The sequence below is a fragment of the Rattus norvegicus genome, chromosome 13 (assembly GCF_036323735.1).
Source record: "Rattus norvegicus strain BN/NHsdMcwi chromosome 13, GRCr8, whole genome shotgun sequence".
Lineage (NCBI taxonomy): Eukaryota > Metazoa > Chordata > Mammalia > Rodentia > Muridae > Rattus > Rattus norvegicus.
The window spans coordinates 45,822,728-45,844,694 of NC_086031.1; the positions used below are offsets into that span (position 1 = coordinate 45,822,728).

The 21,967-nt window shown below is 51.7% G+C and overlaps 1 protein-coding gene across 1 annotated transcript; it reads left to right on the plus strand.

Annotated features, from left to right (window-relative positions):
* Nucleotides 1-271: 271 nt before the first annotated feature.
* Slc41a1 (solute carrier family 41 member 1) lies at nt 272-20,637 on the plus strand. Its single transcript, NM_001108855.1, has 11 exons — nt 272-677; nt 2,264-3,255; nt 10,753-10,860; nt 11,806-11,877; nt 12,482-12,626; nt 12,769-12,915; nt 13,635-13,782; nt 14,556-14,635; nt 15,603-15,737; nt 15,994-16,142; nt 18,370-20,637. The coding sequence occupies exons 2-11, from the start codon at nt 2,881-2,883 to the stop codon at nt 18,553-18,555; spliced, it is 1,545 nt and encodes a 514-aa protein (NP_001102325.1). The 5' UTR covers nt 272-677; nt 2,264-2,880; the 3' UTR covers nt 18,556-20,637.
* The last annotated feature ends 1,330 nt before the right edge of the window (nt 20,638-21,967 follow it).

Sequence of the window (21,967 nt, forward strand, 5' to 3'; positions counted from 1 at the left end):
GTCAAGATTCAGGGGTACATGCGTAGCAGAACGCTCGCCTGGAGAGGGCACGGGAACTCAGGCACGCAGCACCCGCCCGCGCTTGAGCACCGCGAGCCCACAACACCCTCCTCCAACTCTGAGTTCCCGTCACTCTAGTGCGTTTTCCCCCTCACCCCGCCCCCAGCTCGCGAAACGCGGGGGAAATAGGCGGGGCCTGGGCGGAGCCCGCCCCTCTTCCTGCTCTGATTGGCTGATGCAGTTGTCCATCCTGAATCTATTTTTTTTTTTTGATGGAGGGGGGTTACCACCCGCTCTGCCCCAGATCACGTTTGCCACCCACAGCCGAACACTCTTGTCCAAGTCGGCGGGCAAGAGGCGATTGGGGACGAGCAAGCTCGACACCTCAGGCCCAGTCCGGTCCTCACCGGCCGGAGGCGAAATACCCTGCCCCCCAGGCCACCTCCCCTCGTGGAATCGGAGCGGCGGCCTCGCAGGAAGGCAGAAGCGAAATGTAGCGAGCCGGGTGTCGCGGTTGGACGCTCGCCTTGGCTGGGGGTGTAGCGGGGCACTCGCGGGGGCTCGAGGAGGACGGCTGAGGGAGAGGAGTGATGAGAAGAGGGGGTACCCTGCATCCCCCGATTCCGCGGGCCCCTGCTACCACTCTCCAGGCGCCCTTTCTCCCCAGCGAGGCGCAGGTCAGTGTTGTCGGGTCTTGGGGGAGGCATAGGAGCGAGGGGGCTCCAGGACGCAGTGCTTTTGCAGTCTTGAGTTGCAGGGAGTCGGCGGAAACCATCCAGTTACTCCTCGTCCCCACCCCTGTAGTTGGGGATACCTAAACCGGGCTTTTTTGTCCATCCCCGCCTGGAAAGGAGATGGGGCGTTCTAGAGCCTGAGGCCCATCGGTAGTGGCTTTACTGGAGATGTAGTTGAGAGACTGGCGAGTCCCCTTCCAGGTCAAAATGGCCTAGCTGAAAGACGGGAAGGGTGGTGGGGGGTGGTCAGGTTTTAGCGAAAGAACTCAAACTTTGCTGGCTTGGGGGCGGTGGACTCAGAGAGTTTCCTCTTGGCTGACTAGTGAGGATCTTTGAAAACAACGGTGCTGTGTTAAGGTGGCTTGGCTGGTGACCGAGTAGATGGAAGACTCATAACTTGGGCCCTAGAGTTCGATTCTGCCTTAACCAAACTGAAGTTGACTAATGGTGAGCGTTTGGAGTACTAACAGCCTGTTCATCATACCTGCAAAACCCTCTGGGATTTTTTTTTTCACTATTGAGAGCCATGCTGGTGAAATGCAACAAGTTGGAGTCAATTCCAGGGCATTCCTTTAAGCAAAGAAAAGCGGGGCAGGGAAAGACAGAGAGACATGATTTGGGAGTAAATGCATATTAGCTTGTGACACTTGGATTTGCCTGGCTTTGTTTTTCTTTCCTCCTCCTACACCTTTTACTAATATTTTTACTTTTAAGAATTGCACTGTGTCCAGCTGTCAGTAACCCTAAGGGGAATGGGGAGGCTAGGTAACCAAAATATGTAGGTAATAACCAGTAGTTTCACCCTCTGCCCTCTGTTAACCTAGTTAACGGCCATGTCCTATCTGACTCGCTCACAGGGCCAAGCAGAGAGAGACAGAGACAGAGACATGAAGCTTGGACCAGGGTCAGCCTCTGTGGTTTCTGTAACACTTGACTTTCAAGGGCAAGGGTAGGTGGTAGGCCTCTGGTTCTTGGCCTTGATCTGGCTTGCCCAGCCTGGGGAGGCCTCCTGGCATTTCCCCCCTCAGGGGCCTAGGACAATTAGAGGTCTAGGGATGCTCCTCTCAATAATCAGTCTCTCTGTCTGTTTGCCTGTCTTGCTGTTGCTTTCTTGTAATAAGTCACTCAAGAAGAGTGACTGCATAAGGAGTTTGCATCTGAGTCTGTAACTTTGCCGCTAAGGGATTACACTTAAGTAATACTGAGTTCTTATCAAGACGCCAGAAGCATATCCCTGCCCACCCCAGGTTGCTCAGAAGGCAATGCCAAGGCCTCCTTCCTATGAAGCCTCTTCCTTTTGGGTGGTGATTTGCTGACTGGAAGGATGCTGGGAATAGAACTCACTGGGCCTCGACATGAAATGGGGCAGGACAGTGTAATTTTAGCAGGAAAAGAGCAGCTAGTAGCCACCCCTGTAACAGACTACTACATGCTCTGCAGATCAGCCTGGTAGGAACTGGTATTTGCTAATGTACCAACATTCTCTTCTCCCCCCACCCCCTTTTTTTTTTCCTTCCTCCCAACATAAGGTGTTCCACACCAGTTCTTGTGACTTTAAGGACCAGGCAACTGAGAAAGTACAAGATCTTCTCAAGAAGGGACGACATCTCTGGGAGAGAGGGGGAAGATAGCAGATACTGGGACCAGCTGAGACCAACCAAGGTGCTGTGGGAAGCTGAAGGCACCCAGCAGGAGTGGGAAGAAGCCCCGGCCTCGGCCTCAGATCGAGGCTCCGTTCTGGACCATCTGAACTCCGTTCAGCTTTTCACAAGAGAGGGGCTGCAGCGTCAGGCACTCCAGACTCAGGTTGAGCTCTTCCCTTCCGCACACTCCTGCTCTGAGGAGCTGGCCACTGAGAACCAAAGATTCCCCCTGGCACTGCGTAGAGCTGCTGGGAGCAGGCACCCACACCCTGCTGCATCTTGTGAGGACTTTGTTTCTTTCCAGCTCCCGGGCTGCACTGCTTGATGGGGCTGTCTTTTGGGAGAGCAGTTTTTACAGTGCCCGGTAGGAGTGGAGAGCCGTGGGAAGAGGTCCTGCGGCACTCAAGCCTGGGTTCACCCCAAGACTAAGTTCTTTCCCAAGTCAGAGTCGGAGAGAGAAAGAAAAATAAATAAATTCTCCCCTCCTCTCCTCCCTGCCTGTCATGTCCTCTAAGCCAGAGCCAAAGGACATCCACCAGCCGAACGGTACTGGCCCTACTCCCTCTCCTTGTTCTTCGGATGGCCCTGGGCGAGAGCCCTTGGCTGGGACCTCAGAGTTCCTGGGGCCTGATGGGGCTGGGGTGGAAGTGGTAGTGATTGAGTCTCGAGCTAACGCCAAGGGAGTTCGGGAGGAGGACGCACTGCTGGAGAATGGGAGCCAGAGCAATGAGAGCGACGATGTCAGCACAGACCGGGTCCCTGCACCACCCTCTCCGCTCAAGGAGACCTCCTTTTCCATTGGACTGCAAGTGCTGTTCCCCTTCCTCCTGGCAGGCTTTGGGACTGTGGCAGCTGGCATGGTGCTGGACATTGTGCAGGTACGTCCCGAGGAGGGTGGCTTCTGCTCATAAGCCCTCCATACCTTGGCCCTCTGGGAAGCTGACTCTTGGAACTTCCTCTCCACCTCTGTGTCAGAAGCAACTGCCGCTTCCTAGAATGCTATTTCCCTCTGGATCACATCTGGTGTCCATCACTATGTCTCTTGTCACTTAAGGCAGAGCTTTCAGAGAGGCCAAGTAGCCCCAGGGAGGTGGTCAGAGCAGTGTTACCTAATAGTAACAGATGTGGCTCCAGAGCTCTCGGCCTAGGGGAGGAGAGAGGAGCAGGGCTGTTGCTTGCTATGCCTCCTCAGTCCTCAGTGCTATGATTCCAGCTCAGTAGGAGACCTCTAGATGGGTCTCCTCTTTATGCCTGTGCTCCTTCCTCCCCTCCATCCCCTCCCCCGCTGGGCAGGAATTTACTCAGCTGTCAGGAGGGTCTCAGACCCAGTGAGGAAGCTCTTAAGGCATTTCGTATTGCTGATCTTTGTGCATCCTTGGCACGGTCTCCTTGGTGAGAGGGGATGGTCTGGGAAGGTGGTATAAGATCTGAAGACGCTGTTAAGTGTTGTGGATGGGAACAGAATGTAACCAGACCTGGACAGAACCATCTCTATTTGCTCCCTCGTCAGTCATGAACATGCTCTGGGCAAACAGGAAACTTTATGAGGATACTGGATAGACAAAACAGTGTAAGCTGGTAGGACACCTGGGACCTAAGCACTAGAGCAGGGACGTGCTGTATTTAGTGCATTGTGAGTCCAGACTTCGGAAGAGCCTGCAGGTTGTAAAGAGAAAGTCCTGTTTCGAGGTGAAAGCTTTTGAAGCTAAGTGCGATACGCAGAGCTTTCTACCAGCGCGAATCAGGATATATCTAGTGCTCGATAAATGCTGGCTTTATCCAGGGGCAGAAGGAGATTGGTTCTTGGGGACCATTTCCCCCAACCCTGCCCCAGGGTTCCCTCACTATGGCATCCCCCAAAAGGATATGAAGTTCAGCATCCCCTCCCTTTGTTTCAGCTACCACTCAAGCCGTGCACATGAGACTGCCGTAGGAGTCCCCAGGCCCGTCTCAGGTGACTGAAGGGAGTTGGTTGTAGGTGCTGTGTATGTTCATGTAGACCGTGAGTCTTACAGGAGAACCCTGCAACTTCGGGAGCTAATGAGAATGATATTTATAGCTTGCCAAAGTGCCTGGTGCTGCCTTCCCTCTCTTCAAACCTGTTATTGTGAGGGCTGTTCCTACATGGAAGTTAGGAAGCCGATCCAGAACTTGGGACTCCTCCCCTGCCTGCTGGTTGCCTCTCTTTCTGGGGCTGAGAGCAAAGGGAGGAAGAAGGGGAGAAGACAGGAGACTGGGTTTACTGTCTGCTTCGCCTCTCCTTTCTGAGGCCCTGGTTCTCGCTCTTACCCTTTTGGGTTCTCGATTAATTCCTACAAAGAGCTTCAGGGCCGTGGGTGTAGTTCAGTGGTACAGTGTTTGCCCAGCATGCACAAAACCCCAGTTTCTATCCCAAACACCACAAGATGAAAACAAGGGGCCTACAGAACCAGCGTCCTGTGGTGAACCAGGAGACATCTAGCTTAGTTTCTGATAAGGATGACGTTAGTGTAGGGTAATGGGGGTCTTTCCTATAAGCCTAGAAACTAGGAAAAAGGCACCGATCTCCATTTTGTAGACAGGAAACTGTGGCATAGAAATGCCACGTGTCATCTCTCCCCGGAGCCTGTGTCAGTAACCCCTGTGACCTTCATTATGGCCAAGATTTGCAAACTGGCTTAAGACTGAGGAGCCTCCTGTTTTTGTCTTAAAGAACAGGGCAGACTGGGAACCGGAACAATTGGCATTGGCTTTTAAAGTGAACGGGAACCCAAGGAAGATGCAGCTCCCCTGCCCCCATCACCTTCCCTCTGACAGACATATCAGGGTTCCAGAGTAGCCACAGCCCTCTGATGTCTTGCCTTATGCCCTAGGTTGTAGGGAACCTGGAGTAGCCTAGCATGCCCACAAAGAGCTGGCACCTCCCTCAGTGGTGGCTCATACCAGAGCTAGGGTTCAGTTGGTGTAGATGACAATGACTGGCTTGTCCTCTTGCCCCTCCCCCCATGGTCCCACCACAGCCGGGCTAAAGCAGGGCCCACAGATGGCTACAGCAAGATAACTGGAGTGGGCGAGTACGGGAGGACAGGGGCAGGGAGCCACAAGATGGTTCTTATTCTACATCCTGGGAAGTGGCGGGGATGATTGACGCCCTTAGATACAGGAGTCACACCTCTGTGTTCTCCTTTCACAGGCTAAAATAACCCGCAGTGAGACAGTCTGGAAGTGGGTGAGATAGGGTTGTTTGCTGGTCGTTCGGGATCCCTGTGGTTCAGAGCACCAGGAGTCTATGTACAAACACCTCCTTGGTCCAAGGTTCCCACTGCATTAAGACTGGGCTTTTCCTAGAGGCTTGCTTCTGTCTCATCTGACCCTCTGCTTCACTTCCTGTGTGTAGTAGCCTCCGCAGTGAAAGGCAGAGCAGACAGATTTTCCAGATTAGAAAAGAAGCACACTGCAGTCTGTTCTGACTTGCCCACTGCAGCCAATAGTTGCGAGGGAAGTAGGAGCGAGCCCAGTGTTGGCTTCAGAAGGAGATTGCATAGGAGCCTCAAGCTGCCCGTGCTTTAAAGTGCCTTCCCCTAGTAACATCCTGGGCTACTGCAGGGCATCACAACCATTTCCCATCAGCCTTTGTGGGTAGGAGGTGGTCTGTGATCTCCATAGGACCTCTCAACTAGATTAAACTAGAGGGACTCTCCACTCCTTGTTTAATGCACTTCTGAGTATCCAAAGAGAGTAGACAAGCAGAGCCCTTCTTCCCCCAACTCCGTACCATTAAATTTAAAGATGAACGTGAATGGCTGCAAAGCCTTGGGGAAAAGGTATGGGAGAGAAACAGAAACAGAGCTGTTTTCCTGGAGGCTGCTGGAGCCCCTGGGCAGGCCATTCAGTTCCTGTCTCCCTTGACCACCTTCTGCTCTGCCCATCTCTACCTTGTGTGTGCTACTAGGGCCATTTCCTTTTGTCATGTTCATACAGCTCTGGACATGAAGACACTGCCCTGAGGCCCCTCTGCTTGGACGCCTCCAGGATGCCCTTGGGGCAAGCCTCTATCTGATAGAAACTGTGATCTAGCCTGACCCCGGATCACCTACCTGAAAAGGTCGTTGGACTGCGTAGTGCCTGTGCTTAGAGTGGGTGTGGGTGTGGGGTGTCATGTTAGTGTCTTTTTTTTTTTTTTATACTCTTTTTTTGGTTTGTTTTTTTTTTTTTTTTCTTCCCCCGGAGCTGGGGACCAAACCCAGGGCCTTGCGCTTCCTAGGCAAGTGCTCTACCACTGAGCTAAATCCCCAACCCCCATGTTAGTGTCTTGATTCCGTCTTTTCCTCATCCTGACTTGACTTCTTGCTAATCTGCTTCCGGGGTAGGTGGCTCAGCCAGATGAGGTTGCAGTTGGAAGAGCAGGTTGGATGGCCAAGGAAGGAGTCACAGCCAGATCTGGGAGCTCTGAAGCTTGGGGTGATTGCTCTGGGTCAGGGTTAGTTCTAAATGTGGAAGCAGCAGCCGTCTGATCATACACCTTACTTTTAGAATATCAGGAACCAAGGAGAGAGCAAAGGAAAGAGAGGCTAAGAGTCTAAGAAGCTAGGTGTTCCCCTACCACTGCCCAAGCCAGGCAGTTTCCCATTGGTTCAGGGAAGTGTGGGTGGTAACTCGACTCATGGCTTAGCTGACTGGTTTGACTTCCCGGGCAGACACTCCCAGCCAGGGTGAACTGGATGGGCCTGAATTAGGCCAAAGGGGTAAGAAAAACCACTCTCGTCTATACCACTCCATCCTCAACCCCCTAACCTCAGGACCACCCTGCTTTCTGCATGGCTCTGCTTCCCAGAGTCCTGGGCATGCATACAGGTCACAGACTCCCCTGTCCGAGTTTCATCTTTGAGAGAGTTTTGTGGGTGGGAAAATTAGATGTGGGCTCTTTGGTCCCAGGTGTCAGCTTAGGGCTTTGCTGGGCCAAAAGGTCACACGGTACAATTTCCAGGCTGCGTTCTGTAAGTTGGGAAGACTTCTGCAAGAGGCTGCTACTGGCCCTGATCCTTTCTCTTGCTGATATATGCCATCACATCCCTTCCAAAACCCCAAAACTTCTAGATTCCCCTGTAGTTAAAGCAGAGGGCATGTATTGGAAGGAGAAAATCAGGTGTGCATAGGGTGGCGGCTAGGGCAGTTAGCTGAACTTGATACATTCTTTTCTCCAGGATCGTATTGCTGTGTAGCCCAGGCTAGACTCACAACATATCTCATGTCCTGAGACTTACAGACTTGTCCCACCAAGCCCCGCTGTATTTTTTTTTTCTTGATAATAAAGACATGCTATTCTCCTTACAAATAGTTCTTACACTTGGAGTGCTTCCTTCTCCTCTTTTCTCTGTGTCGGCATACACCCATCACCTTCAACTCCTGGGAGAGCTGACCTTTCAGAGAGTGAGCAGCTTAGAGAGAGGAAGACAGGCATTTGAGGTGAGGATAGGATGAGGGGCCATGCTCTGAGAGAGCTCCATAAGGCACCTCACAGGGGCTGCCTAGGAGGGGAGAAGATGCTCACCTTCCCCAGTGTTGAAAAGCAATGGCTGAAAGGTTAGAACTGCCATGGAGTCGGGAATGCCTCTTCCATCACGGAGGCTTCAGAGTCCAGATCCTTTAGGAGCCGTTACAAAGACTCCTAGGCTCAGGAGCTCAGGCAAGGCCCTGAAGAAGTGGACTGTTCAGGCCACACACTCCAAGAGCACTAACAAAAACACAAGGTCTGCTTTATAGGACCACCAGTGTCTTAGCGTCTGCTCCCTGGCCCAGCCCATGGCATGACCTTGTACATCTTGTGTGTTTTAGATAAAGTCTCTCTTTGTACCTCTAGCCGTCTTCAGACTCCCAATCCTCCTGCCTCAGTCTGTAAATGCTAGAATTACAGACACACCTTCTGGGTTGTTTGTATGTTTGTCTGTTTTTAATGTTGCAGAAGATCACATAACACGAAACTACACTGTAACCGTCTTGAAGTATGTAAGCTATGCTCTCAGCTCCACTCTGCATCCATGTAGTGCTAATCCCATTCTCTCCAGGCCCTCAGCACCCCGTTTCTCTCTCTCTCTCTCGCTCTCTCTCGCTCTTTCTCCCCTCCTCCCCCCCATGAATGCCATGACTACCGCAGAGCTTACATAAGTAGAATCATACAGTATTCTCCTTGTCATGGCTGCCTGTTGTGGTACAGTGTCATCCGAGTGGTAGCATGAGACAGGATTTCCTTTTCAAGGCAGAGCCACTCTTCAGTATTTGCATACCATACTGTACTGGTCCACTCAGCTGTTGATGGACAGCTGGACCGATTCCACCTCTTGGCTGTCACGAATGCGTGAAGCTCTAAACAGGAGTGGACCGATGTCGTTTCAAGATTCTTTCTTTCAGTGATTCTAGATAAATACTTAGGACTCGGGGCTACGTAGTCAAGAGAAGAAACAGGATTGCTAGACCATATGGCCATTCTACTTATTTAATTGTTCATTCGCGTGTGTGTGTGTGTGTGTGTGTGTGTGTGTGTGTGTGTGTTACATGTGTACACGTGGTATGGGTATGTGCACATAGATGGAGACCAGAGGTCAACAGGGGACTTTTTTCTGTTTCTTTCCACCATATGTATATATACATATATAATACATGCATATATATGCATATGTATAAATACATATATGTTAGTAATTACTTTTTGTGTGCATCATATCTGTACATCATGTGCATGCCTGATGCCTCTGGGGGAGGCCAGAAAGGGTATCAAATCTCTTGGTATTATTGAGAGTTATGAGCCACCATGTGGGTGTTGAGAATAGAACCACAGTTCTCTACAAGAGTAGTTAGTGCTCTTTTTTTTTTTTTTTTTTTTTTTTGGTTCTTTTTTTCGGAGCTGGGGACCGAACCCAGGGCCTTGCGCTTCCTAGGTAAGCGCTCTACCACTGAGCTAAATCCCCAGCCCCTCTACTGTAGCTTTTGAGATAGAGTCTCACTGAACCTGGAGCTCTCTGATTGGCTAAGCTGGTGGCTCATTAATCTTCAAGGTCCAGCAAGCCTTAGTGCTGGAGTTACAGACACTGCTGTGCCCGGCTTTTCATGTGCGTGCTATGGATCCAAACTCAAGTACATAGGCAGGCCCTGTGTAGCCCTGGCTGTCCTAAAACTCTCTCTGTAAACCAAACTGACCTCAGACTCAGAGATCCACCTACCTCTGCCTCCCAAGTGCTGGGATTAAAGCTGTGTGTCACCGCTATCACCTGGCTTGTTTATTTCTAAGACAGTCTTCCTATGTAGATAACTGGCCCTGAGCTTTCAGAAATACCCAGAGCTCCCAAGCACTGTCCGTGCCAATGCTTGAACACTTAAGCAGGAGCTCGATGCCCTGTAACATGTCTGAGGGCCCCAGCTGGCCATCCTGAGAAAGCATACAGGGGAAGCAGCATGAGAGCCATCTCAGTAACTCTTTGAGACTCAAAGGCTCTCACTTGTGCGTTATAGCTCCCGTCTCTAAACAATCCATACACCTCCACCTGCTTTCCTGGCTTCTTAGGGAGATCCTCAGCTTTGGTTACAGCTGAAAGGCCTTTTCAGCCTAGGTTCCAGTAACTAGAGCAGTACTTCCTGATCCTCAGTCTTCTCATGTGCAAAATAGGAACAAAAAAAAAGCTCTTCATTGGCTTGTTGAGGTGACTAAATGAGAAGATGCACCAACATATGTTGGCCAGAGAAGTTGGTGGGAGAGCCAGGACTGAATGACCCATGTCTCCTGACTCCAAGCCCAGCCTCTTCCCAACAGGAGGTGTATTTGCTTCTTTTAGCTAAGAGATTGGGAGTGTGGAGAGGAATCAGAAATCTCTTGCAGCCAAGCATAGGAGAAGCAGCGTCTAAATTCAGAGCCCGCTAGGGGAAAGTCACTGTGGCCGAGACCCAAAGCCCTTGGAAATAGAAACCAAACAAATGCTCTAGTCACCCCAGCCCCAGCCCTGTGGAGCTAAGCTCTCCACAGCTGAGACAACACCTCCCAAGGCCGAGGCCACAGAGCAACTGGATGAAGGTGAGGGAGCGGCAGAGTGTTCTTTGAGAGTATATCATCAAGGACTGGGGCGTAAGCCAACATGGGGTGGCTTCACTGTTGGGTCCCCGTGAAAGCATATAGAAGGGAGAATCAGGCTACAGCTCTCCCCTGTTCTGAGGTGGGGGTTAGGCTGCGCTTTTGGAATTCATAGACTTATTCTACTTTCAGGCTTCTTGCGTGGAGGTAAGGTGCCTCTTGTGCTTGCTCCTGCTGGTCCTATTTCCCGCTCACGTCCCCTGACCCCGCTCTGTTCATCTTCAACGCCAGTCCTCCAAGGTACTGAAATTCTTGGACTCTTGTGTTCATTTTATAGCACTGGGAGGTCTTCCAGAAGGTGACAGAGGTCTTCATCCTGGTGCCTGCACTGCTGGGGCTCAAAGGGAACTTGGAAATGACCCTGGCGTCGAGGCTGTCCACTGCAGTGAGTGTCCTAGCCGTGGGAAGGTAGGGGAGAGGGGAGGGAGAAGGTAGCCGGTAACATGGAGACTGGTTAGGTATCCACACAACTGCCTGGGCCTGGGGAGGAGAGGGAAGCCGTGGAGGGAGATCCCAGACTGGGTGTCCCGTCCTGGGCAGGGGCTCCCTGCCCAGAATGGTTCCCAGGCTCAGGCTCTGGATGTCCCAGCCATCCCTGGACGCCTGCCCCACCTCCTGCTTTGCAACCTGCCTCGTGACTGTTTGTACAGCTTTGACAGGCAGGCATCACGCTGCTCCCTCCAGCCACACAGGTGGGGGCCTCCTCTGATCTCTAGCCCTACTCTGCAGCTGGGTAGGAGCAGAGCCAGGCCGTCCCTCACCCCTTCAAACCGTCCCCTTTCCCCACAGCAGCTTATTCTTCAAGAGAACAGGCACCTCCACATCACACAATCCTTCCTATCAGCCACAGACATTCGTGGACTGAGCCCCATAGAAAGCCGTGGCTGGGAGGCAAGAGGTGTTAAAACTCAGGACCCGGCGTGCCCCTCTGTGGCCAAGTCTGGAGAAGATGGTGTAGAGGGCAGCCAGCCTAACCCACCCCAACTTGTTCCTCCTTTCTCCTGGCTGGTGCAACCCACTCCTTCCTTTCCAAATACTGGCAGCCTCAGCCCTTGGGCCAGCAACTGACCTTGCCTTCCCTAAGAGAACAAGCTGCTTCAGAGCCAGGACAGAGTCATGCAGATCCATGCAGGAACGTGCTGCCTGGATAAACAAGACAGAATGGAATCTGCCGCAGCCCCCGTCACATCCTGGAATGCACCTGCCTTGGGCGCTTTCTTGCTCTAGCCCTAGAGCCTTAGGCTGTACGCATTGCTTTTTGATCCAGTGTAACAGATAGGGCCCCAAGCCCTGTGCAGCCTGCCCCAGCCCTTCACCCTCCCTCTTCCAGGCCAACATCGGACAAATGGACACACCTAAGGAGCTCTGGCGGATGATCACGGGGAATATGGCCCTTATCCAGGTAAGAAAACATGGAGCAGAGACAATAGGCTAAGCATCTCCTTAGTCAGAATCCCTGAAAGGCTTAGGTCAGCCCAGCTGGATCCTAAGGGGTCCTCCAGTATCTGCAAAGTAGGCTAGGAGGTGACTGGTTACTCAGGAAAGTGGCCAAGATGGGGAGAGCCCCAGCAGCTTCCACATCACATGTCCAGGCACTAGGTGGTTTGGGGGATTTTGAGCCTCCACCAATCTTTGCAGTCGAATCAGATTCGTGAGCGTTCGCGTCCTCCGTCCCATCTTCCCAGGAGGCCACACAGATCAAATGTCTCACCCCCCCCCCCCGAGTCCCGGGATCTTGACTCTGACTCCTCTCTGGGCTGTTGATTCTCACCCCATCTCCAGAGAAAACATGCAACCAGCCAGTAACATGTCTAGATTTTTGTAGGGTACATCACCCGGTACTAGGGTAGCGCTAACACTGAGTAAAGCCATCTGTCTAGCCTGCAAGGACTATAGAGCCCAGCCCTGCATGCTTGCTAAAGGGTAGGCATTATCTGTTGGGTGTTCAGTGACCTCAGCTAAGGAGCTCTGCTCCCGACTCTCCACATTACCACACCTCTCCACAGGTACAGGCCACAGTGGTGGGCTTCCTGGCATCCATCGCAGCCGTCGTCTTTGGCTGGATCCCTGATGGCCACTTTAGCATCCCACATGCCTTCCTGCTATGTGCCAGCAGTGTGGCCACAGCCTTCATTGCCTCCTTGGTCCTGGGTAAGGAGGGGAACGCACAGGGGAAAGACGCCACCCCCAAGCTGTTGACTCTGCCTTGCGTGTCCATATTCCCTTTTGTTCACTGAGGTCTTTTTTTCCCCTCCTCACCCTGCCTGGCCTTGCCTCTCCTTCCTCACCCCAGGTATGATCATGATCGGAGTCATCATTGGATCGAGAAAGATTGGGATCAACCCAGACAACGTGGCCACTCCCATCGCCGCCAGCCTGGGTGACCTCATCACCTTGGCACTCCTCTCAGGCATCAGCTGGGGACTCTACCTGGAACTGAGTAAGTCTGCGGCCACTGCGAATGGCTCGGGCGCGATTGGGAGAGATAGGGACTGTTTTGCAAACATGTGAAGATTTTTCCTGTAGTGTTAACTATATGAACCGTTTGTCACAACTTCCGGGCGCAGGGTAGCAAGGGTAGACAGGCACTGATGTCAGTTCCTGTAGGCAGGCACCAGAGGAGGGAGCATATCAGAGCTCATCCCTGCTTGATCCTAGGGGTTTTGTTTCTCCTGGAGGGATGAGATATGGAAAGGGGAAAGGGAAGAATGGAAGACTAGAATCTGCTTGCCAACTGGAGAAAAGGAGGGAAGTGGAGATTTCTGGGATCTCTCTGCCTCTGTTAACATTGCTGCATCAGCTGGGCAGCGAGCGGTGTGCTCGAGTGCACACACAACCGTGATCCCAGCTACTCAAGAAGGGGAAACAGTAAAATAGTGAGTATGAGGCCAACTCAGGCTCCATAGCTGACAGACATTGTCTCAAAATCTACGTAGTGCCCAGGTAGCACTCTGCCTCATTCTTCCTCTACAAAACGGACGAAGCCGGCCTCATCCGGTCCTGTGTAGGATGTGGATGAGGTGAGGTGCCAAGCTTCCAGGCACTTAGGGTAGAATGACTGTGGACGAGCTGGTCTCTTGTGACATGTGCAGCCTAAGCTGAGGGAAGCTGGGTACCAGGGCCATGGTGCTCACCTGCCTGTGGTCTCTGCCCTCGCAGCGCACTGGCGATACATCTACCCCCTGGTGTGTGCCTTCTTTGTGGCGTTGCTGCCTGTCTGGGTGGTGCTGGCCCGAAGAAGCCCAGCCACAAGGGAGGTGCTGTATTCAGGCTGGGAGCCCGTCATCATTGCCATGGCCATCAGCAGGTAGGCTGTCCCGTACAACTCCCACCTCAACCCAGACCCCATGTGAACCCCTAGAGGGGAGAAACGGAGCACGCACTGGCAATGCATCAGCAGTGCCAGCCACTCGTCCTACTGCAAGTGACGGGAACTATCTACTGGGTTTCATTCCAAAGCAGGGTGTGTTGACCTTGGGAACTGAGAAGCAGCTGCATTCTGGGACCCAGGCAGTATCATGAGGACCCTGGGACTCTCCATTGCTCTGCCTTCTCTGTGGGGGTCAGCAGAGCAGGTTTTCACCCTTCTGACTCCTCCCAATTCCAGCAAGAGGACAGAGAGGCTTTCTCCCAACAGTGCACAGAGACCCACTACAGAGTGTCAGTGCTTCCTCTTCGATTGGTCACACTTCTGTCCTCCAATCAGTCACTTGCTCTCGGAAATGCAGCTGTCTGATTGGATGGCCGCAGTTGAGAAGCAGCGAGTGGGTTGGAGCTGGTTCCCTCAGGGAGGAGCCAAATCCTTGCTGGGGCGGGGGGGGGGGGGTGCGGCAGGTGACAGGAGTCCCCACGGGAAGGTGGCTGTGCCCACACTTCCTGTACCACAATCACTGTGCCAAGTCAGCAGATTGTGAGCTACAACTGTTGAGCGCAAGAGAACTAGAGACTGAAAGGAGAGGCTCCCGGAAGCCACTTTGCTATCCTTGTCCCCAAGGTTAGATAGACCTGTGCCTCCCGACCCAGAGACCAGAGCAGAACCTTTCAGCGGTTTTTGTGTCATTTGTCTTTGTGTCTCTATAGTGTGGGAGGCCTCATCTTGGACAAGACTGTCTCGGACCCCAACTTTGCAGGAATGGCTGTCTTCACACCTGTGATTAATGGTGAGGCCTTAGTATATCAGCTGCTGGGGGAACAGAAAGGGACATGGGAGTTAACTTCTTTGTCACTCAGAGCTCCAGCAGGCCAGAGAATCTAGCTCAGAGAGAACAAGGCCTAAAAAGAGAGATGGGGTGAAAGGACCAACAGGGGACCTTGAGGAACCCTGAAATTAGCAACATGAAAGCCTCTAGCCCTGAATGGCCAAGGGGTCCCAGAAAGTGTCTTGTGGGAGCCCAGTTAGACATCCTGCTCCCTGCAGGAGTAAGCTCCTCCCAAAAATCAAAAGGATCCAGAAGGAAAAAAACAAAAAACAAAAAAACCACTAGACTCCTCTCCCAGCATACCTGCGGGTGCCTTCTACTGCACGAGTCTAAATAGAAGTATCCAGCAAGAGAGACTGGTGTGGAGCCTAAAGCAGTGCACCTCTCAGGGCAGGGCACAGGGTAAAGCTGAGATATATAGAGGCTGGGTTGGGGGCGGGGAAGGGGGGTGTAAAGGCAAACAGTACCCAGCAGTTTACCGGGGCAGCACCAGATTAGAGGTCACACTTGATGCTGAAAGCTGGTTACTGAGTGAGTATGTGAGTGCCGAGTACCTGGGACAGCTCCAGAAAAAGTGAAGGCAAGGAGAACCTTGGACCCTGCTGTGTCCAAGGCGAGTGTCCATGCTACACTCTACACATAGGTGCAGGGACACAGGCCATGTCCCTGCTGACACTCTGAGGGCCACTTCAAGGGTACGTGGAACTGCATGTAAGGGAAGCCGAAAGCCTAGAGTGTCCCTCAGAAGCCGTGAAGTGTTTGTCTTCTTCCACCGTGCTCTCTCTTGGCACAAGAGGGAAGGGTGAAGTCAGCACAGACCCCAGCGAAGGTAGAAGACAGGGCCCCTCCAGATACGGGGACAAAGAACAAGGTGCTTTCCTCCCGGTCCTTCCTACTCCAAGTCTGAGTCCTGTGTGTCTCTCTGCAGGCGTCGGGGGCAATCTGGTGGCTGTGCAGGCCAGCCGCATCTCCACCTTCCTCCACATGAACGGCATGCCGGGGGAGAACTCTGAGCCAACCCCTCGCCGCTGCCCCAGTCCGTGTACCACCTTCTTCAGCCCTGGTAACCATAGCATCTCACCCTCCCAGGGCCATCCCTGCCTCAGAGGGAAGGGATGGGCAGCCAGGAACCTCACTAGAGAAAAAACTGAGGCCGGGGTTCAAGGCTCTCCTCCGCTGGGCTGTGCCTGCTACTCTGAAGAGTGAAAGCCCAGATGAGACATTGTCTTTTCCCAACACACCCTAGAGAGAGCTGTGTGCTGACTAGACTATACCAGTAACCATCCCGTGACCTCTCCTCCTCCTCTCTCCTCTTCCAGACGTGAATTCACGCTCAGCCCGGGTCCTCTTCCTCCTTGTGGTCCCAGGACACCTGGTGTTCCTCTACACCATCAGCTGTATGCAGGGCGGGCACACCACCCTCACCCTCATCTTCATCATCTTCTACATGACAGCTGCACTGCTCCAGGTATGGTCTAGCAGAAGCAGGGGCCACGTCGGGTAAGAACCTCAGGATCGGACCTGGTCTTCTGCCACTCAGGACCTGGGAGGGTAGACTTTGGCTCTGGAAGAATTACCGCCCTGCCGTGACTTCAGCCTGGATTTGTCCCTCCTCAGCCCCAGTGGTACACTTTCAAAGTGAGAGGAGTAGACAAGCCTTAGGGTTTTCAGGCAGGTGGTAACAGGGTGCCTAGCAGATGGCTGGCTATACCCTTGAACCGCCTATACCCCGTCCTCTGCTGGGCTTCGTTTAAAATAAGGGTTTTCGCAGCTAGAACAACCGTTAAAACCATTGCACAAGACAAATCCATCTTCAAGGCTCATCCAGCCCTGCCTTTCTGCAATGCTATGGTACCTTCTCCCCATGGCATTCCTAGATTTGGTTTAGCCATAAGCAATTATCCTTCCAAACCCCCAACTGAGTCCTTAGAAAAGTCGTCTGTTAGGAATCTCGGCGAGAGCCGGGTTGAGAATCAACCATATGCTATTTCCCAGCAGTCATTACCCAGTTCTCCGTGCTCCCTTGCAGATAGAGTTGAGGTACACCCCTGATGGGATAGGAGCATAGGCAAGCCAAAGTTCTTTTGTGGCCATCTCAGTTGATCCCTTCTCCAGAGTTGAAAGCCAAACCCCCATTCCATCACCCATCATATGGGTCATGACCCTGTGGTCAATTTTAGCTGGGCTTCCTTCTCTGAGTCTGTGGAGAGGCAAAGTGGTGACAAATGTTCCCTGTAAAGTTCTGCCAGGTCCCTTTGCCACCTGTCCCAGTATGTGTCCTTGTGCTACTCTGGAGGCTAAGATGTGAAGACAGCTGTCGCCGTTTCCAACCTAGTACATATGCTAAAGGCCCCCTCGCCACCCTCTTCTGCAGTGGTCAGACAAGCTATGACATTCCACCGGGGGCCGGGCGGCACCCAGGGCCACGGCCACGGGAGTACAAGGTAGCTGTGTGCAGAGCTGGTGTGTGTGTGTGTGTGTGTGTGTGTGTGTGTGTGTGTGTGTGTGAGTGTGTGTGTGTGTATGTGTGTGAGAGAGAGAGAGAGAGAGAGAGAGAGGGAAGAAGGAGAGAAAGAGAGAGAAGAAGGAGAGAGAGAGAGAGAGAGAGAGAGAGAGAGAGAGAGAGAGAGAGGGAAGAAGGAGAGAGAGAGGTTCTAGAATCGGAATCCCTGACTTCCTTACAGAGAGGCCAAAACAACCAAGTTCACCTAAAAATAGGGAACAGCTCTGGCCCCTACCCTCGAGTCCTTTAAGACAGAATTTTCATACCACAGTCTTTACAAAATACAGTCAAGAATAAACCCCACCGGGGTTAGGGATTTAGCTCAGTGGTAGAGCGCTTGCCTAGCAAACGCAAGGCCCTGGGTTCGGTCCCCAGCTCCGAAAAAAAGAAAAGAAAAAAAAAAAAAAGAATAAACCCCACCAGATGACCGTGTCAACCTAACGGTTAGAAAGCATCTCCTTCACCTATAGACATGGTCATGGGGGAACCACTAAATCAGGTATTAATGTCCTAGAAGAAGTGCAGTTCCCATTGCAAAGTGCATGTAATTCTTACTAAAATGCAGACTCCTATTCACAAGGCTGAGGATGAACATTTATGACACACTACCCACGGCAGGCGATAGATACCACTGGTCCTGGGCCCAGTAACTATATTCTGATCTCGGTTATTCTCAACCATCTACAGTTGCAGAACATAAGCGGGGTTGCAGGTAAATCCATGTAGTAGATAATCCAACGGGTTTTTGAACTGTTGTGTACTATAGCTGACATATTTAGCTGACTTGCTCATAGACCTGTTTTACAGACGAATATCAGAAGCCCACAACAGCAGGGTGGGAAGGGCAAAGGGAAAGCAGCTTGTATAATCAGCTGTTACCCAGATAACGGAAGAGAAAGGGCCTTGTAAGAGAAACTGGCTCTACCTGCCAGCCCCTACCAGGCTCCCGGAGAGGCCAACATGGCAGGAGTTGCAGTAACTGAAGAATGATCTGACCCAGAATTGAGGCAAGGGCAGAGTTCCTGTAAAGGCGGGATTTAGTTTAGAAAGCCCCTGGCTTGCTGTGAGCTGTCCTGGCAAGAAGGTTGTGACCAGCCAAACCTTGTGATCCACTGAACAGATCCCGTCCTGTGGCCTCTGGCTCCCCCTGCAGAAAGCGGTGGCTACAGGCAGAACCCTTCTGTCCCTCCAGGTGCTGATTCTCCTGTACATTGCAGACTGGATGGTGAACTGGATGTGGGGCCGGGGCCTGGACCCCGACAACTTCTCCATCCCATACTTGACTGCTTTGGGGGACCTGCTTGGCACCGGGCTCCTGGCACTCAGCTTCCATGTTCTCTGGCTCATTGGGGACAGAGACACAGATGTTGGGGACTAGCTTAGCCACTCAGCCCTTCCCCCACCCCTCTGCACTTTCTATTTGGATTTTTTTTTTCCTTTTGTTTCCTACCCCACCCTCCCTACACTCCCACGTCTTTCTGGGATTTCACTTTGATACCAGATTCTCATTATTTTCAATGGGAATTTTTATACATTGAGCCAAGTTTAGATAAGAAGAATTCGGGAAGGACAGATGGGCTGACATAAGCAGTAAAAGTAGACTTTCGAGACAATCACCAAGTGCAATTCCACGGTGGGTGCCTCCGGAGGAGGTAGATTGGGACCTTGGCATTCTGTCCAGCACCCGGGGACCTTCACATTAGCTTTAGGAACCTCGGCTCGGCCCTGATGAGAAACTCTGTCCAAGTGGGCTCTGGGTTGTTTTGGGTTTGGTTGAACAGAGGGAGGAGGGATAATTAACACTCCTTCGCATGCACGTGCTTTTATAGAGATGGACCAACCTCACAGCACTGGGCAGGAGAAAGTCGCTTCAGCTTCTCGTAATCACAGCCCTGTCCCAGGCCAACCTCCCCGCAGAGTCAGGTGAACTGAGGGTTCCGTCTGCACACATGGGCCTTGCCCAACTGCCTGATTGCTTTCCGGTTGAATGAGTGGTGGCCTGGGCTCCTCACCGATCCACGTCATGCATAGGTTTCCAGAGGTCCGAGTGCCCCCTGAGTCTAGAGAACCATGTTCAAGCCTCTCTTCATTCTCTCCACACACTCCGTCTCCGTGCAGCTTGCCAGATGGGCTTCTAGGACTGGGGACAGGGAAGGTGGCAAACGACCTGGAGACTGACACAACCTGGGGTATCTCACTGCTTCTCACGATGTAACTACATGGTCAGTCTTGGCCTCTGTCACTTCTGAACACACTCATTCTATCACACCAGGGCTCCCTCTGCCCTTTCCCTTGGCTTCTGCCCACAGACACGCATCAACCATTCACTCATTCAGCAAATCTCAGCCTCCCCCAGATGAGCCCTTTCCACACCACCAGCTGATCCAGCAGTCATTACGGGGTGCAGGGCATTGACTAGCCAGTGCTAAGGGGACCACAGCTCTACTCTCACCTCATTCCCTAGGTTACAGAGGCCATGTGCCCCTTCAACCTGGCAGTAAACATCCCCTCTTTAGGCCCTAATTCTTCAGTGATTGCCAGCCCCACTGCTCAAGCAGTATCATGTCCTCAAATACCCTCCCTCAGCTCCTCACCTCACCCCACCTCACTGCACGCTCAGGAGAAGGCTTAGAATTAGCAAGCTGGATAAGAATTGGCTGCCTCAGCATCTGCCTTGTCTGTGATGAGAAGAAAACCAGAGCCCCTTCCCTACGCATGCCCCAAACCACTCAACAACTGGGATGCCGGCTTTTTTTCTGGCCTGTTTGTCAGGAGCCCATAAATTCCTCCCCCTGTGTAGTCTAAAGGCTCAACCTCCAAGGAAAGGATTAAACAGTGTCCTTTGTCTACCAATACTGTGCCTAGACCTAGAGACTCTTGGCCTTGTCATCACCCCACCCCCCACCCCCAACTCCCGTCACCTGAAATCAGAACTTTAGAATTGGACAGAATCATAGAGGTTATCTAGTTGGAGTTGTGTCAAGCAGATCAGTATGGATCTGGGCTTGTTTCTGCTCTTCCCTCTGGCCTAACTCCACCTCAAAACTCAAGACTCGTGTAGAGGCATCATACCCTAAGACTGACCCCAGAGTCCCCAGCCACTTGCCCTATCCTGACATCCAGAGTTGGATCAGGTTGCCTGGAGACTGAAGCATCCTTCTTCCTTTGCCCAGAAAACAGAAAGGTAGGCGCACCCAGGCTCAGCGTGTGTTGAGTAGAGGGGCCTGGAGTGACAGGAGAGTGACTTCAGGAGAAGATTCATTTCTTCCCGCCGGGTTGCACCTGTCGCATGTACTTTTGGCCTGACTGGAAGAAACAAAATTGGTTTACTTTCACATCCCTCAAAAGCTACAGAACTGTGTCTTAAGAGAATTATTTATAGTTACTATAACTGAATTGACAAATGTCGACTTAACTGATAAATTATATTTGGTAAAATAAAATGGAAGTTTATTTCAATGACTTGTATCCCTGTGTGTTTCATCAAAAAGCAGCCCCAGCCATTTCCTTGGAGCCCTTTCTGTGGACCCACTCCCACCTCAGAAGTGGGAAGGGGCCAATGTGCCACAAGCAAGGAACCATCTTAGAACATGTAACAGAAAACACGCATCTATTCAGAAATAAGCCACAATGCCATAGGACGTATGTCAGAGATCGAATACAGAGTCCGTGTAGACTGGGTCTTCCCCATGCACTAACTCAGTCTCTTTATAGAGTCCTTATGTCCAGTGATGTTAGACTGTGCTCCTCCCCGTGCATTAACTCTCTTTGGTGCTTCCTCCCCATGCATTAGCTCTGTGCAGGTAATACCAGCCTCTATGAATTAGAATTCCTTCCTTGCAGAGGCTTACAGTTGAATCAGTGTGGAAATGCTTTTACCTTGAGTATTTACCGTGTGCCTTCACTGTTCTCAACTCTGTAAACCCTTAGAAAGTTACAAAACTGGCTGCCAAGGAATCGCACTTGTACTTGGATTTTATATGACCTTCCCTGAGTTGTTGTTGGCCCTTTCTCTGCTTACGTTTCCAGCCTGAATTATACCCCGTTTGTAGGGTAAATGTAAAATGAGACTTTGATGATATATACACACACAAACACACACACACACACACACACAGAGAGAGAGAGAGAGAGAGAGAGAGAGAGAGAGAGAGAGAGAGAGAGAGAGAGTGAGTTCTGTTCCTGGTATATACTTAGCCCAAAAGTACTATAAAATATTAAAAATGGGTTATGTTATTCAACCTTCCATTGCTGTAACAAAACGCCTGAAATAATCAACTTATAAAAAGGGAAGGGAAGGGGGCTGGAGAGATGGCTCAGGGGTTAAGAGCACTGGCTGTTCTTCCAGAGGTCCTGAGTTCAATTCCCAGCAACCACATGGTGGCTCACAACCATCTGTAATGAATTCTTCTGGTGTGTCTGAAGACAGCAACAGTGTACTCACATACATAAAATAAATCTTTTTTTAAAAAGGGAAGGGGGCTGGCGACATGGCTCAGAGGTTAAGAGTGGTTTGCTTTGCTTTGCTGCTCTTGTAGAGGATGGCAGTCTGGTTCCCAGCACCCACATCAGGCAGCTTACAACCTGATGCTCTCTTCTTGCCTCCACAGACACCGGCACAGACAGGGTAGGTGCACATGCATGCACACACATGCACATGCATACACACACTTATTAAAATATAGTTTTGTTTTTAAGGGAAGAATTCAGTACCTGGTTAATAGGCCCCACTGTTTCTCGATTGTGATGTTTCTCACTTGTTGGCAAGGAACCCAGGAGGGCAGACTGTA